Source organism: Carica papaya, chromosome 9, assembly GCF_054855325.1.
Source record: "Carica papaya isolate Zhongbai chromosome 9, ASM5485532v1, whole genome shotgun sequence".
NCBI lineage: Eukaryota > Viridiplantae > Streptophyta > Magnoliopsida > Brassicales > Caricaceae > Carica > Carica papaya.
This window is the reverse complement of record NC_142317.1, coordinates 31703536-31721440: the sequence shown is the minus strand read 5'-3', so window position 1 is coordinate 31721440 and position 17905 is coordinate 31703536. Positions and strand designations below refer to the sequence as shown.

At 33.9% G+C, this 17905-nt stretch overlaps 3 protein-coding genes across 9 annotated transcripts; 1 reads left to right on the top strand and 2 right to left on the bottom strand.

Annotated features, from left to right (window-relative positions):
* Positions 1 to 5813: 5813 nt before the first annotated feature.
* Positions 5814 to 6485, bottom strand: LOC148240256 (uncharacterized). Its single transcript, XM_088212111.1, has one exon. The coding sequence runs from the start codon at positions 6483 to 6485 to the stop codon at positions 5814 to 5816; it is 672 nt and encodes a 223-aa protein (XP_088068237.1).
* Positions 6205 to 13493, top strand: TRZ1 (tRNAse Z1). Of its 7 annotated transcripts, none has more exons than XR_015816289.1 (10): positions 7027 to 7410; positions 9836 to 10122; positions 10710 to 10872; positions 10978 to 11048; positions 11131 to 11226; positions 11348 to 11461; positions 12147 to 12215; positions 12322 to 12396; positions 12682 to 13143; positions 13235 to 13493. XR_015816289.1 is itself a non-coding variant. In XM_022048964.2 (10 exons), coding segments are annotated over exons 2-10 (897 nt in total). In that variant the 5' UTR covers positions 7029 to 7410; positions 9836 to 9891; the 3' UTR covers positions 12928 to 13191. The 7 variants fall into 7 exon arrangements, 5 of the variants coding, with proteins under 5 accessions (XP_088067419.1, XP_088067418.1, XP_021904656.1 ...); XM_022048964.2 differs by lacking the exon at positions 13235 to 13493 and having other exon boundaries at positions 7029 to 7410; positions 12682 to 12757; positions 12926 to 13191; XR_015816290.1 differs by having other exon boundaries at positions 7036 to 7410; positions 12926 to 13143; positions 13243 to 13493.
* A 1816-nt stretch (positions 13494 to 15309) lies between these two features.
* On the bottom strand, positions 15310 to 17594 carry LOC110819821 (uncharacterized). The gene is made up of 2 exons (XM_022049133.2): positions 17413 to 17594; positions 15310 to 16585 (listed from the first exon to the last, which is right to left on the bottom strand). The coding sequence occupies exon 2, from the start codon at positions 16552 to 16554 to the stop codon at positions 15373 to 15375; it is 1182 nt and encodes a 393-aa protein (XP_021904825.1). The 5' UTR covers positions 16555 to 16585; positions 17413 to 17594; the 3' UTR covers positions 15310 to 15372.
* Positions 17595 to 17905: the final 311 nt, after the last annotated feature.

The window sequence follows — 17905 nt, the reverse complement described above, 5'->3', positions numbered from 1 at the left end:
ATTCGACGATGCAGTTCGAGTGGAAAAGATGCGAGCAAGGCATCTTATTGAGCTCAGATCCTCGAACGAAATCTTCGATGCATATGGTGCATTGTTGTTTACTTTTACAATCATCATCTTGTTCATCGTAGACGAATTTCTGCAGAGCTTCAATGGCGGACTTGGCGGCAGGGGTGGTTTTAGGTTCCGACAAGCTGCGGATCGCCCTTATATCATCTATAATTCTGGTAATGTTTGGGTTCTCACCATACCTATGTACATAGGTCGTAATCTTTTCGACTTCCACGAGAAGGGGAATCGTCGTCATCACATACCTACGAATTCTCCGCACAATTTTGTAGCCGATAAGCAGGGGAATGCCGAAATCATAGAGCAGACCGGTGATTTTTGCAATTTCACGGCGTCCGAAGGGGTCAATATTAATTTCAATGGAAGGATTACCCACGAGTTTCCTATCTTCGGGGGAGAGCACGTACATCTCATCATCTTCAACCTCGATGTATCGGCGATGCACATGGACGATTCGAAACATGATGGTTGATGAGAATGGAGGAGAATCTACGAATGGTGTAGGCTTTACTTCGAGATGATACTGCACTTCCAGCGTCATGTTTCTAATTCTACTTGATTGCAGCAAAAGCAACTCTCTGGTAGAGGAATCTCTACTTATACGAGATCTCTGTATGTACAACTCCCGCTCCAACCAGGTAACCAGCTCCAGCTCTTTTTTTACTTTCCTAATTCGATATCGCTAAATTTTAACATGTATGTAATTTATTTTTTATATTCCAGAAACAAATTATAATAATTAGAAAATTTCATGGTTCCAGAAAGATTTCCTATTCGAGATTACCCAGGAGGCAATCAGAAATCTTCTTCCATGTCTTCTATTCCTAATCAGAAAGAAACAAGAAATTAGTTTCCTTCTAGAGAATAACTCTCTCCTTTTTCTTTTCGTAATCGGAAAACAAGAAGAAAACTGCTTGCTATATATTTATATACATCTATTTCTTTCCCAACGTCTCTCATCTTCTTTAATCTAGCTGTTGTTTCTTTTCTCTCCTTGTCTCTTTCTGAAGAACTATACATATATGATGACCCAACTAGTAGATTATTATTTCACATCGAAGACTCGAGTAAGCGACCATGACTTGCCATCGATAGCATCAAGAAAAGCCAAAATTAAATTTAAAATTGTATGTATGTATCGACACTTGAGGGTTGCTGATGAAGACAATTCAAGAGGCCAGATCAGACCTATGATGTCATACTCTGAGTCTCCGGTGGTATTAGACGCTCCCACTCTTCATGTTAAAGTTGAGGATTTGGGGCTTCGCGAAGAATCTGAGATTAAAAGATTACTCTTCAGTTTTGGCATCACAGGAGACGTTGTTTCAGAAATCATAGATGAAATCATCTCCAATTTGAAGTCAGCTGGTCGCAGGAGGATCTCAATGGCGGTGGGTGTAGGCGTGTTTAGGTCAGAAATCTATAGAGATGGTAGAAGTTTTGCTGATTCATTGAGGAGGATCAAAAGAAGTATTCCTGCTTCCGAGTCCGCCATTGAAGCGCTGGAGAAGGTGAAATGGGAGAGTGGTAGTGGTGAATGTGGAATATGTATGGACGAATTTTTGGGTGAGTCGGAAGTCAGTCGGATGCCTTGCTCGCACCTTTATCACCCAAACTGTATTTCCAAATGGTTGAACTTGAATCACACGTCCTATATGTCGCTTCCCTGTTCAACACGATTCATCTTACTGGTCTTAATTTAGATATTGTAGTAGTCATATTACCAACAATAGGGTTGGAGCAAAGTCATGAATGTTTACAGTCTCAGTTGAATCGCTTGTAAGTTGTGGGTGTGCAGATTTATGAAAGAGTTGAGTTGAACTAAAATATGTATATTGATTATTATTATTTTTATTTCATTTCGAAGAAAAAAAATAATATATCAATATATTATATTTAATTATTTTTATTCAAAATTCATGTTTTAATAGATTTTTTTCTTTGAGGAAGATAATTGAAAATTCATTCAAAAAAAAAAAAAAAAAAAGATGAAACACATTCTGTACAACAAGTGGGACAAAAAATTAGGAGGTCCAAACAGTATTTGGATATATGTGTGGTAAAACAAGCCAAGTAATGCCATATGTGAGATAAGATCAAAATTTGGTGACAAATGAATAAATATGTCTACCAAGTAAAGTTAATTGTAAAGAATTGGTTGATAATAGAAGTTCGAGAAAGATTCACTTTTGATCATTGGGTAAAATAAGTAAGCCAAGTAAAGCTAATTGTAAGTTGAAGAAATATATTTTTTTATGATTTTTACGTAATAGTGTGCAATTTGTTTTACTATTTTAGACGTAATTGATAGGCGGCAGATACATGGGGGAGTTGGCAAGATTGATTGTATCAGGTGCTTGTCAAGGAGACGCATATGTGAAATGTCCAAGTTGGTACGATGTGTTTTTCGTTTACTTTTGCTTCGAAGGTTTTGAGTTCGACTTTCCAGGTGTTGCTCGTGATGTACAGAACAAGAAAGTCATCAGCCCTAATGCCAGGAGTTGGAAAAGGTATGCAATCTCTGTTTGAGGGCAACCTCGACTAGAGGGTGGCTCTCTTAAAAAAACGTTCAATCTCATCGTTGTCTTTTCATTACAGCCTTCAGTACAATCCTCAATTCAGTCTCTGACATTTATTCTTTAAAAAATAGAATGATTAATAATCATGTTTTTTTTTTATTTTTGGATTTAATTTGTAGGTAGAGGATGAATAGATGCTTGTTTTTGTGACATTTAATTTGATATAATTAAGAGAAGATATATATATATATATATATATATAAGGTTTTTTTTATCTATATTTCTTGTTTATCAATAAGCGGATTAATCCTTTTTTTCAATTTTGATTTCTAAAAGTAATTAATTTCAAATTGTTTTGAATTTTATTAGAATAAATAAAATTTAGAATATACTATTTAAATTTTTTTAAATATGAATTTTTGAAAGTCAAAATATTATGAGTTATATTTAGACTCAACTTTTCACCAATGGTTTATCTATAGCTATGGTCTCAACATGTCTTGTGCCCAATTATCTTGTGCTTTATTTGGAGACAATAATGCAAAATTCAAGATTAACACGTGCAATTCAAAACACTACATATAATATTTATGTAGAAATTGGTATGTGCTCTCTTTTTCAAGCCGCGCTTTAGGATGCATTCGATGGTCTTCAACTTGTTTGGAATGTCGAGTTTCGTACTATCATTTTAAAAATAGACAGCGCTTTAGCGGTGCAGTTATTCATTAAAGAGAATTACGATACTAATGCGTATGTTGCATTCGTTCGTGCGATCAAGCACTTGCTATTGCATGATTGGCAGCTTTGGATCTAACATGTCTATCGCGAATGGAATAAATGTGTTGACTGATTAGCAAATGCTAGCTTCTCTTTATCGGTAGGCCTTCATTCTCATTTTTAAGTGTCGAATGATCTCCAACAGTTCCTCACTGACGATATCATGGGTGTCTCTTAGATCAAAATGTATATGACGACCTCTTAATTTTTTTTTTTTTTTTTTTTTTGCTTTTAACTCTCCTTGTTAAAAAAAAAACTTTTGAAAAGTTATAAGCTTTGGAAAATGTAATGAAGCTATTAGATGGCAAGATTAACATGATGTGAAGTGCATATTTCTTCTCTTAAAAAATATTAATCATAGATTCTGTCATTTCCATAGAATCTTCAATCAACATGAAAAAAATAATCATCATGATTTTTACCTTCCAGCATTTCCTCTTCGTCCACTCTGCTAATAAGTAGTGAAAACATCCACCCTGCTAATAAGTAGTGAAAAATGTCATGTAATTATTCTTTTTTTAAAATATTTTTTGAACTATGAGATAATTCATTCACAAGCACCAAGGGAATGTCAACACATGTATAAAAGTATTTACATATCAATTAAAATATCAACAAGATCCCAAAATCCTTTATTAAATGAAGAGATGTTCCATTAACAAAAAAAAAAATCAGATTTTATAACCATTTATCTCTAACCGTATTTTCCACACACTCAAAAACTCTCATGTTTCTCATTTTTTGCATCACCCAAAAAATAGCAAGGGGAATGAGATTAACATGTTTATTCCCTCCGGTAATACTCTTCCAGGACCAAATCTCTTCCCTCTCTAAATCAACTATCACCCAACTGATGCCTAGTCAAGTTTATAATTTATACATGAGTGGAATACCAAAAAAAGATGTAATTACACGACTTTACCTCCCTTTTACAGAAAAAACATTGATTCACCAATAATTTTTCTTTTCTGATCAGCTTGTTAATAATAAGGACACACCTTTGACCTATTTTCCAAGTGAAGAAAGTAACTCTAAGTGGAGTGTTAACCTTCCAAATTTGCTAAAAAAGAAAATTAGTTTCTATTGCATCATTTTAATTAGATAATTACAGAAAGACACTCTAACATTGAATCTGTAAATTAGGATCGTTTGCTCCCATTAATTATAGTGATAGAAAATGTTTGGAGGAGAGTCTCATAGTTATTTACTTCACAATCCCTGGAGTTTCTCACTACTTCTACATTCATTCTCTCTTTCCGTCTAGTGGTTCTATATGACTTATGGATCAAAATATTCTTGTTCAACGCAATAGCATATATATATGGAAAAACTGTTCTTTGAGTGACCTGCCTATTAACTAACTATCATATCATAAATTAATCTTGTCTCCAATGTCAAACGTCTAATTGATACTATCTTAGAATTTATTCCTACCCATGCATATTCTTTTTTTCACATCCCCTTCCCTTGGGATCTAGCCAAGAGTTTGATATACTCTCCTCTATCCATGGTCCCAAACTTCATATCAATTATCCTCTACTAGAGACTACCATTTTTATTTATGAATCTCCAAAGTCACTTCTCTTGTAAGGCTCAATTCACCTCCACCAAAGATCTCAAAATGGCACATAGGCCTCTTAACCTCTTTTCATGCTACCATATAAGAATTTATATTGAATTGATTTATATTCCAATCTGTCGAGTCGCCTCATAAGAATTTATATTAAATTGATTGTAGTCTTTTGGCTACACTCATAAGAATTGTCAAAAGGAACATGTAATAAATGAGAGATATTGGTCGTCGTTAAGTTTCAAAAGCCACCCTGTTCACACACTCTGGATCTATCTAATTGCTATCCTTAAGTTTTAGAAGCCACCTTATTTATATGTGTATAAAATGCATGACTTAATCCTTAATATTTATTTTCTTGCCTCTCCGTAAAGATTACGAATGTTGATAATTTTTTTTTACTGAAAAATTATGTTGATTAAATTTTTAATATTAAAATTTAAAATTCATAATTATCGATTTGGTTCTGATTCAAACTAAACTACTAATTATTTATAAAAATAAAAAAATATATGTACCTTATATCAACTAATATTTTATATTTTATATTATTTACAAATTACGAAAAGTAATTTTAAACAATTTATTTTCTCTTGTCAATTGTCTATGCTAATCTCATCACCGATACTTTTTATTTCTCTTGTCAATTTTGTAGATATTACATAATATATATATATATCTTTGTAATAAGTGAGACTAGCAATTAAAATCTTTAATATAAACGAAAACATACAAGCTCAACAATTACTTAGTTGTTATATTATAAGACCACAGGTTTATATCATACAAGCCAGAGAGAGAGAGAAAGAGAGAGAGAGAGAGAGAGAGAAACTTCTGGAATGTTCCTGACAAGTGTAGAAAACTTTAAAGATACGAAATCAAGATTCGCAGGGAAGGGGATGGCGGCAGAGAGGGCAAGTGTGATTGACTTGCAACCATTCAACGATGCAATCCGAGTGGAAAAGATGCGAGCAAGGCATCTCACTCAGCTCAGATCCTCGAACGAAATCTTCGATGCATATGGTGCATTGTTGTTTCCTTTCATCATCATCATCATCTTCATCATAGACGAATTTACGCAGAGCTTCAATGGCGGACTCGGCGGCAGGGGTGGTTTTAGGTTCCGACAAGCTGAGATTCGCCCTGAATTCGTCTACGATTCTGGTAATTTCAGGGTCTTCGCCATACTTATGTACAACGGTCATGAACTTCATGACTTCGACGAGAAGGGGAACGTTCGAGGTCAAATGTGAACGAATTTTCTGTACAATTTTTCTCCCGATGCGAGAGGGAATGTCGAAATCACCGAGCAGGCCGGTGATCCCTATAACTTGACGGATTCCAAAGGAGTCGGCATTAACTTCAACAGAAGGGCTCCCCTTGAGTTGCCAGTGATCATCAGATATCAGGTACGCTTCATCATCTTCAACCTCGACACATTCGCGATGCACATGGAAAACTTGAAACCTGATGGTCGATGAGGATTTTGAAGGAGGATTCCTGGATCGTGAAGAGTCTATTCGAATCTTATAATCGACTTCCAGCGACATGTTGTAAAATCGACAAGAGCGAAAGATTGGAGTGAAACCAACACAGGAGATGGACTCTACTTATACTGAATTCCATGTCTGAACTCCTACTCCTACTCCAATCCGGAAACCAACACCGATTTGGAGAGAACGGTTTTTACTTTCCTATTCGGATAGTAGTACTAACCCTTAAAATATATAGTTATATTCAAGAACAAAATATATTATTAATATTTGAAAATTTCAAAATCCAAAAGAATTTTGTAAGTCAGATTACCCAGAAGATAGATAATCATTAATCGTCTCTAATATCATCTGATATTTGTATGTATGTATCTGTATGTATGTGCGGCAAAAATTCCAAGTTTTAAATATTAAATTATGTCATTACTATTAGTTAATTAATAATAAAGTCTAGAAGTCTGTTATAACATATACAAAAAATAAATAAATAAATAACTTTTCCCAAAATTCATATATAATTAATTAAATTAAAAAATAGAATTTAAAAGAAATTTAAACACATCTTTTTTAAATTAATTTGTTTATATAATTAAAAGCATTTAAAAGCTTATTATTTAAATTAATTTATTTACTTATTCAAATTTTTATTTTTGAAATTAAATTATACAATCTAACACAAATACTATATATCATGGAGGTCAAATTTGATTCTAAGTCTTAGTAGATAGATAAATGTATTATATAGTTTTGGAGGGGAATATAATATTGGTGTAACTATTAAAAAGTGTGAGACTTATAATTTGAAATATGTTAATATTGAATAAACTTATTAGAAATTAAAATTATTCTATTGCTATATTTTCTTCACTCTGTATATTGAATATGTACTTTCATAAACAGCTACTCTCAACCACCCTGTATTCCCCCAAACCTCACGGACAATTATCTCCCACCCTCTGCGTTCTCCCACAGCCTCTCTCGGGTAATGTCTTTGAATTTGTTTCTGGGATAGGTTTTAGTTAGGATTGTTTCTGTCTGATTGCTCTTAGAAAGGGAAATGGTTAACGTTTGTGCGATCTATTTGGATTGGGATTTAAGTTGAGTTTAATGGTCTGTGAAATCATTTTGGGTAATTGCTCTTTACGTGTTTGATAAAATATCTCAATGAGTTCCCTTGTTGAATTGATTCAATTGTAACTTTGGCTTGCTGAATTTGAAATCTTCTTGTACAGTTGCATTAATTCTATAGGTAACATTAGGTTTTTCGATACCTACTGTTTTATCTCATTTTGGATTTGTAGCTCACATAATGACTCGGAAAAGTTTTATCTTCGCCTTTTGATTTAACGTATAAAAATTCTTCTTTTCTTAAATGAAATATCATCGCCTAGAGTAGAAGAATAGTGTGTGTTTCTAAAGCTTTTGGAAAGTTGTAGGCTTTGAAAAGGTAATGGATTGGAGCTATTAGATGACAGAATTAATATGTTTTGAAGTGCATAATTCTTCTCTTAAAAATATTAATCATAGATCCTCCCGTTTCCGTATAAGCTTCAATCAACATGAAGAAAATAATTATCATGGTTTTTACCTTCCAGCATTTCCTTCTTCCTCCACCCTGCTAATAAGTAGTGAAGAATGTCATTCGATTGTTTTTTTTTTTTTAATATATTTTTTGAAGTAAAAATTATGAGATGATTCATTCACAAGCACTAAGAGAATGTCAACACATGTATAAAAGTATTTACATATCAATTAAAATATCAATAAAATTTCCAAAATCCTTGATTGAATAAAGAGATGTTCCACTAACAAAAAAAATGCAGACTCTTTAACCATCAATCTCCAACCATATCTTCCACCACTCAAAAACTCTCATGTTCTGTCATTTTTTTTGCATCACCCAAAAAATAGCAAGGGGAATGAGATTAACATGTTTCTTGCCTCTGCTATTACTCTTCCATGATCAAATCTCTTCCCTCACCAAATCAACTATCAGCCAACTGATCCTTAGTAACCTATAAGCCAAGTCTACAATTTATACACAAGCTGAAAACAAAAGAAGGATGTAATTACACGATTCCACCTCCCTTTTACATAAAAAAACATCCATTCACCAATATTTTTCCTCCTGTGATCAGTTTGTTAATAGTAAGGATACACCCTTGACCTACTTCTCATGTGAAGAAAGCAACTCTAAGTAGAGTATTAACCTTCGGAATTTGCTAAAAAGGAAAATTGATGTCTATAGTATCATTTTTAATTAGATAATTTCAGAAAGACCTGATCGAGAAAGGCCCTTTGACATTGAATCTCTAGATTAGGATTGTTTGATCCCATTAATTGTAGTGATACAGAATGTTTAGAGGAAAGTCTCATAGTTATTTACTTCCTAATCACTGAGGTTTCTCACAACTTCTAAATTCATTCCCTCCTCCCGCCTAGTGGTTTTATTTGACTCGATGATTGAAATATTCTTGTTCAACGCAATAGCATAGATACGGGAAAACTGTTCTTTGAGTGGCCTCCCTCTTAATCAACCATCATGTCAGAACTAATTTTGTCCCTAATGCCAACCCTCTTAGTCAACGCAATTCTGGAATTTATTCCTGCTCATGTATTTTTTTTTTCATATCCCCTTTCCCTAGGATCCAGTTGATTGTTTGATATACCATCCTCTTTCCATGGCCCCAAACTTCGCATCAATCACCCTTTACCAAAGACTACTATTTTCATTTATGAATCTCCATAGCTACTTCCCCTATAAGGCTCAATTCACCTCCACCAAAGATCTCAAACCCAAACTTCCATGGCACATAGGCCTTTTAAGCTCATTCCATGCCACCAGGTGATACCTTTTTCCATCTGCTGAGTCGCCCCATAAGAATCTATATTGATTTGATTGTAGTTCTTTGGCTATACTCATAGGGATTGTCGAAAGAAACATGTAATAAATGGTAGATATTGGTCATCATTCTTTTTGTTAGTTGGAGTCTCCTTCTTCATGGGGTTTCTATTCCGTCCCATCAGTTTCCTCTCAAAGCTCTTCATCACAGGATTCCAAATTGTCACATTTTTATATTTAGTTTGAAAGGTATCCCCAAGTATTTATTCTTCTCTTTATTCTGCATCACTTACATTCACTCTCTGCCACTTCTCTTTCGCATGGATGCAGTAGCATTCATTTTCTCAATCCTCTCTCTCTAATTAGTGTAAAAGAACTTGCTTTCATTATGACGGAGGTCATGTCAATACCTGCTAATGTTGTTATCAATGTATTATAAGCCCATGAATTTTGGATGTGCATTTTTTTAATCTAATTATCATAGAAGAATTTACTTTGGCCATGACTGAGCATGACAAATAATACCATTTTTTTTTTGTTTCTGTCTGCAAACTTCAACTTGCAGTTGGAAGGCCATAAAGCCCCAAAAGACAGAAGAAGGAGAAGTTCATAGGTTTCGACATGTCGAATTCAGGCAAGGAAAAACAACAAGGTCTAGAATCTAAAAGCCCCAAAAACAACAAGAAGAGAATAGAAATACAAGGGTACCCAGTGGAGGGATTGTCCATAGCAGGACATGAGACCTGCATCATTTTTCCTACTCTCAAATTAGCTTTTGATATTGGCAAATGTCCACAACGTGCAATTTCTCAGGATTTCCTTTTAATTTCCCATGGCCACATGGATCATATTGTCTGTTCTCTTCTCCTTTATTTTTTTTATTTTTTTCCTGGTTAACTTACTTTTATTTTAAAGCAATATATTAATTCATTTTAAGAGAAACACCATGGCTATGTTAGGCAGAAATCAACAAATTTCTAATGCAGCAAAATGGAAGTAGTCCATGGTTTTTCATTGCAACAAATTTTCCTGTTTAAGAAAAAAAAAGAAGTTGTTCTTTCTTCTATTTCTCTTGAAATCAAATCTTCTCTTCAATTGGCTTTCCACAAAAACATACAGATTTTACCATTTCTACTATTAATAGCTGTCTTAGCTTGCTATCCTTTTCATTTGTTTATGATTGTCTTTTGTTCAAATTGTTCTCTTTAAATGGCTTTCCATAAAGACGTAGAAACTTTTACCATTTATACTATTTACTCTGTCTTAGCATGCTATCTGTCTTGGAGTCAAAATATTCTCTTAAAATGCCTAATGCACACAAGACGTACTAACTTTTATAATTACTACTTTTTAGTATCTTAGCATGCTATCCTTTTCACAATTGTTTACCAGTGTCAATATCTTTTTGCTGTTATCTTATGCTATCATGGTTTTATCAGGGTGGATTGCCCATGTATGTTGCAACTCGAGGCTTATATGGGATGAAGCCCCCAACAATAATTGTGCCAACTGCTATTAAAAAGAATGTAGAACAACTTTTTGAGGTGCATAGGAAAATGGATCATTCAGAGCTGAAGCATAATCTTGTTGGCCTGGACGTGGGTAATTCAAACATTTATTTTTTTATGCATTTAATGAAAATCTGAGCTTCTTTATGTACTTCTTATTGGTTATATTTCCTTTTGGATTTCCTGCTACTTTTTGTAGGAGAAGAATTTTATTTAAGAAGGGACCTGAAAGTAAGAGCTTTCAGGACTTACCATGTCATACAAAGCCAAGTAAGCCTAATTACTTATATCATTTCTCTTTGGAATATCAATACATCAATCTGTTTACTGGTGCTTTAATGATCTATTGCAGGGCTATGTAGTTTACTCCATAAAACAGAAACTCAAGCATGAATACCTTGGCCTTTCTGCAAATGAACTTAAGAACTTGAAGTCATCCGGTGAAGAGGTCCACCTCGACAGTCCTAACTTGAGGCCGTTTAAAATTATATATTTGTTTGCTTTGCTATTTCCATCGTCTTATATATAACTGTCTTTTTATTTATCTACTCAAAGATTGATTATGACAGATTACAAATACCGTGACAGCACCTGAAGTTGCATTTACTGGAGATACAACATCTGATTTTATAGTTGATGAAGCTAATGCTGATGTTCTTAGCGCCAAGATTCTTGTCATGGAGGTGTATATCTTAATTGTTATTACTTTCCAACTTGAGCATACTGGTTATTCCTTCATATCTCATTTGAGGCGTATGGTTTATTGAGTGCTCTCTTCCCTGCATGCCGCTTTCCACATTTCCTGTTTCTTTTTTGTTTCTTTCATCTGATTTTTGCAAATTTTGTCCTTTTTTTTTTCCTGAAAATGAATAAATACCAGTAGGTCCATGGAAAATATTTAGAGGCAGGAACATCAAGCTTGGAAGCACATTCTACTGGTTGAAGAGAAAGAAGAAGATAACTCTTAGGTTTTGTGTAGGCTATAATAGGGAGATTTCTTTTTTCTAGCAATTCTATTGGAGGATAAGGTTTCAAATCAAAATTTTGATGTAATGGAGTTCAGCTCACCGTTTTCCCCTTCAATTTGTCAGGCAAGGGTTTACTTCTATCTTCATTGTGTGTATTTTCTCCCAACAATCATTTGGCAACTGTCAAGTGACTAGTTAGGAACACATTCTTTTATTTGTAAATCTTTTCATCATTGTTTTATATTTAGTATGGCACTTTCTGAGAGGAAATTTTAGGGCTTGCACGAGTATGCCAGTGTGTGCACGGTTGCAATCTCACACAATTCAGACTCTTCAGACAGCAATGGCATGAAACAGATAACTATTTCTCTGAGTTATTTGATCTTTTGTTTCTTTGCAGAGCACCTTTGTTGATGAGTCAGTGGAGGTGGTGCATGCAAGAGATTATGGACATATGCATCTGTCTGAGGTAAAAGCTCCCTACTGCCTTTGCATGTTTATGTTAATAACCACATCATTCTGGAATCCCAACTGTGTCCTTTCTCTTACATTTTGTTTCAATTTTTGACTTCCAGGTAGTCAACTATGCAGACAGGTTTAAAAACAAAGCAATTCTTCTTATTCACTTTTCAGCGCGATATATGTTGGAGGTATTTTTTGGATAATTTTCTGTCTACTTTACACATAGGTGATGATACCTTTATCTGTGTTCTGAAAATAACTGTGATGTGCTACTGGCATGACTTGCGTGTCATGATTGTTGATTTTTCTTTCTACAATGTTCTTGAAAGTAGTTAACGGTTAACCTCAGGCAGCCTATATATAAGCTGTGTTCCTAAGCATTAAAAAATTATCATTATTTCCTCTTCGACTCCCCAAAAAAAAAACAGAAAGAAAGAAAGTGTGTGTGTATATTCATGTTTCTTGTACTCTAGGCCCATCTTCTAGGGGGTTGTCGTCATCAAGTGACGGGAGTATGGTTTCTAGGAGGCTACCTTATTCTCCATCGCTGTAACTACTCTACCTTTCTCATTACTAATTCTTCTTTTACTATCAAAAAAAAAAAAAGGACAAGCTTAATCTGACTATCTTTCTCTTCTGGCCTTCCAATACCACATCAAGTTATTATTTTCCTTTCTCCTGTCACAAATGATATGATCTGCAGTTGTGGTCTATCAGGAAATTCAAAAAGCTGTATCTGCATTATCTCCTCCACTGGCTGGCAGAGTTTTTGCACTTACAGAGGGTTTCGATGGATGGAGCGGAGAAAAGAACATTTGATATAAGCGTGCTTTTGTATTCTAATGTCAAGAGTCACTTTACTCGCTGCTTCTTTGGTTTTGGCAGTTCATATATACACACATACACGCGTACATATTCTGTGTAGAGATTGTTGGGTATTTATTTCGCCCATGCACATTAATTTAAGCAAACATGTTCTCAAATTGGAAACAGTCTAATTAATGCTTTTTTTTTTTCTTTTCTGAGACATTTAGTAAGTTCTTTTTATGGAGAATTCTGTTCGTTTCGAAAGCGATACGCTCTGTCATCAAGATTATGTTTGGATTAAGGGAATCAAGGAGAAACGGATGGAAGAAGAGACGAGTACGGGACTGGTGTAAACAGAAAGTTATAAATTTGAAATAGGAACATAGCATGTATGAATTTAATAATAATATACATGTCTCAGCATCTGTTCTGTCTAGTTTCACTCTGCTATATATATAATTAATAAAATATTAAATAATTTTATTTTTTATTCAAGTTTTTATTTTCTTTTCAAGAAAAGATAACTCAAATCCTTACACCTACTGAATACCCAAAGTGGAAAAGAAAAGATACTAATCTCGGTTAAGCCCGACTTTTGTCTCTGTTTTCGCCTGCCTATATATATGGGATATTTTAAGAAGCGAATATCTTTATTAGTAGCGAGATCTGGATAAAGAATAAAAAATGTGATTTCGCTTCATATGTGACCAAGAACAAGAATAATTTTTTAATGAGGAAATAATTTAGCCTATCTTTTTCGTTCATCTCAGGCGAAATGCGATCGGGGGGCAGTAGTAGCACATGAACAATAGAGCTAGATTTAGGTAGGTATAATACTTCCTTTAGAACAAACTGATTACACACTCAAGGATCTAGTTGTTAATACAAGTAATAAAATTGTCTCAGTAGTAAAAACTCATCTAACGACAAAGTAAATTTGGTGACACAATATTAACAAAATGGTGATGTACAATCTTGGAGTCCTCTTCATATAATTGCATTTACCACCACTAAGCAATAGTTAACTCTGTTCTTTTAGAAAGTTCTTTTTATGGAGAATTCTGTTCTTTTAGAAAGCGATACGCTCTGTCATCAAGATTATGTTTGGATTAAGGGAATCAGGGAGAAATGGATGGAAGAAGAGACGAGTACGGGGCTGATGTAAACAGAAAGTTATAAATTTGAAATAGGAATATAGCATGTATGAATTTAATAATAATATACATGTCTCAGCATCTGTTCTGTCTAGTTTCACTCTGCTATATATATAATTAATAAAATATTAAATAATTTTATTTTTTATTCAAGTTTTTATTTTTTTTTTCAAGAAAAGATAACTCAAATCCTTACACCTACTGAATACCCAAAGTGGAAAAGAAAAGATATTAATCTCGGTTAAGCTTGACCTTTGTCTCTATTTTCGCCCGCCTACATATATGGGATATTTTAAAAAGCGAACATCTTTATTAGTAGCGAGGTCTGAATAAAGAATAAAAAACGTGATTTCACTTCTTTTGTGACCAACAACAAGAATAATTTTTTAATGAGGAGATAATTTAGCCTATCTTTTTCTTTCATCTCAGGCGATCGGGAGCAGTAGTAGCACATGAACAATAGAGCTACATTTAGGTAGGTATAATACTTCTCTTAGAACAAACTGATTACACACTCAAGGATCTAGTTGTTAATACAAGTAATAAAATTGTCTCAGTAGTAAAAACTCATCTAACGACAAAGTAAATTTGGTGACACAATATTAACAAAATGATGATGTACAATCATGGAGTCCTCTTCATATAATTGCATTTACCACCACTAAGCAATAGTTAACTCCATCCCTAAGGCTTGAAGCTAAGCAACCTCAATAGGAACTTGAAGTTGGAATTATATTTGATTCTACTTGACCTAAATCACATAAAATGTTTTATGTTATATATTTATAATCTTACTTTATATTTATTATTGAAAGATTATACTTAAATATTGTTTTAAACTATATGTTATTTTAATCAATATTTGAAACTATTTACTTAAATAGTAACAATTTATTTGAATATTTACATAAATTTTAAAAAAAATTTGAAGAAAAACAAATAAATAAAGTGAATAAACAAGTAAAAAGTTTTACTCTTGAGAGCAAAATTTGATATAATTTAGCTGTTAATAACGGGAAGCCAACAAAGAAAAAGATTACCATACTAATTACACAATCATTTTTCTCCTATGGTCAAATTAGTTACAGTATATAAATTAATTATATCTATAGGTATAAAAAGATATTCAGATAAGGATCATACTCAAATTCGTAAAATGACATTAATAAGTGCCAATAGAGAAACTTTGGACGATTTCAAATCCTACATACTTCCAATTCTCAACCTCTCAGCTACATTTGCCATAACACAACAAAATTTTGCTTCCGATACTAAAGAACTAACCACTCCGGCTATGATCTTAAACTCTTCAAGGAATTCTTGCTGCAACATCAATGAAGAAAAGTTCTCATCTATGACAATTCCTAGACATTTGACAACATCTTCGAGTTTCGGCACCCAATCACAAATCCTCAAGCCAAACATTGACGCAGCCTTAGGACAAGGACCAGCTTGAGGAAATTTCTCGTATTTCTTCAACCATTTACCCAAATACCGAATCAGATTCATCATCTCCTTGCCATTCAACTTACTGATGGCAGAAGATAACACTACTTCATCAGCATTCACAGATGATAATAGATAATGCAGGCAAAGCTCAGAAGTTGAAAATTTATCATGGGCAATCATTAGCAATATTGCAGCCTCCTTCGCCATTGAGGACTTCTTCCATGGCAAACTCTTGTCACTTGCCTTCTCAATGGCTAACAATGCCTGACTACCCCACTCTTCCCTCACCTTAACCATTGAGCTAAAAGCATCTGCTGGTGGGCAAAGAAAATACTTCAATATGCTAAGTAACTCGGATGACCCAAGATCAGAAGCATGCTTGATGCAATGGCAAAGCAAATCGGATCTCCTCTTATTCACAAGAGATTTAACCAAATTCGGATAGCATGAATGCTCAACAAGTCCATTAACGATCAATATCTCCAACAGTTCCAAAATCTCCAAATTAACACAAGCTTGCAAAACCAAACCAGCAACATCCCTACTTATCAAAAATCCAATCTTCTCAACAAGAACACGAGTGTATCCACCATCTGACGGATCAATCCCAATTGAAATCCCAACTTTCTTCCCAATTTTCTCAAGAAAGGGGTTGAAAATACTAATAAACTCATCCTTATTGAAGCTGTTGGTGTCCTTAAGCTTTTTCTTTAGCTTAGTAAAGAATCTTTTGCTGGAATCAATGAGTTCAGCATCAGTTTTTGAGACCTCCCATCCAGTAACAGGGTTAACAATAAAACTGGGATTTGGGTTTTCAAGCTTTGGCTTCAAGTTGACGAAAATATCATCTGGGTTGAGAATAATTGGGTAGTCTGACTGAGAATTGAGTGACTCTCGATTCACCGAAGCATTTGTGATCACTTCAAGCAAACTCATGGCGATGGCTATGAAAACAAAATCTACAAATCTGTACAAACATTAAAAAAAATCAACATAATAGAGGCAATCCCTTTTTGGTTAAATTTACAACATTCATCTCCATAGTTCAAGAACAAAAAATGAAACAAAAATGAATATAATATTTATGGCATGTAATATTGGTTAAAGTTAATTTTTTACAACAAAAAATTTAAGCCAGGAAGAAATATAAAATAAAAGTAGAATCTGGCACCCTCAACCGAATATGGTACTAGTGAAGTCACCACTTTTAGGAGATTAATTACTTAGTTGGTTCTAAATCAGTCAAAATAAAAAAGACAAAAACTGAGTTATCCAACCGCCTATTGGTTTTGAACTGAATCAACCTATTATGTATAATACTGACTGACTAAACTGACCAGTTAACTCTGTCAATGGCCGATTTAACCGAAAAAGAGGACAAAAGTTTAAGGTTCTTCTACTTCTCTAAACCAAATTCATCATCTGTGTATCTATAACCTACATAGCAGCGCAACTAATTGCTACTACTTCCATGTTAGTAATTTCCTCATACATACTCAATGCCATATTCTATATTACTTAATTTTTTTAAGAACAAAAAAACAAAAAATAGAAGACATAGGTAATATATATATACAGCTAATAAAAACCAACGCATAATGTAAATTCCCGATTTTCTCTACCCAAAACCCCCGAGTATATAACTAAAATTTAAAAAAAACTAACTTCAGCCTCCGTTCTAGACTACAAATTCTTTTCAACAGAAGACTCCAGTTTCCATAAACTTCAACAGGCAGTTATCATATAAAAGAAAGCACAAGAACGAGAAACCATAGCTGAGTCGAGAGGGATTACCGAAGATGAGAGAGAAGAGCATAAGAGAATATGTAGTGAAGGTTGCTACTGTGCTCGTCGCCGGGACAGATTCACGCTGCGGTAATGGCGAAGGAGACGGGAGGCTGAAGATACCGCCAGATCATGCGTGTCAGTCGCGAAGAAAGGTGAGACGAGAGTGTGGGACGATAAAAGAAAGAGCGGGAGTACGAGAGCCGAGAGTCTAGGTTTTTTTTTTTGGGGAGGAGAAGCACTTTCGTTTCCCCCTAAGAACTGGGCCTGAGCCTTGATATTGGGCTTCACAGTAAGCTTTAGTTTGAAACAAATGAAGAAGGAAGCAGAAATTTGCTTTCAACTGAAATTATATAATTTTTTTTATGGATATATGTTCAGAATAAATTATTATATTTAATGGAATTCAACTGAATTATTTTTATCATAATAATTTTTTAAATACAATTTTTATTTTACATAAATATTTTATTTTGGACATCTAAATTAATCATATAAGCCT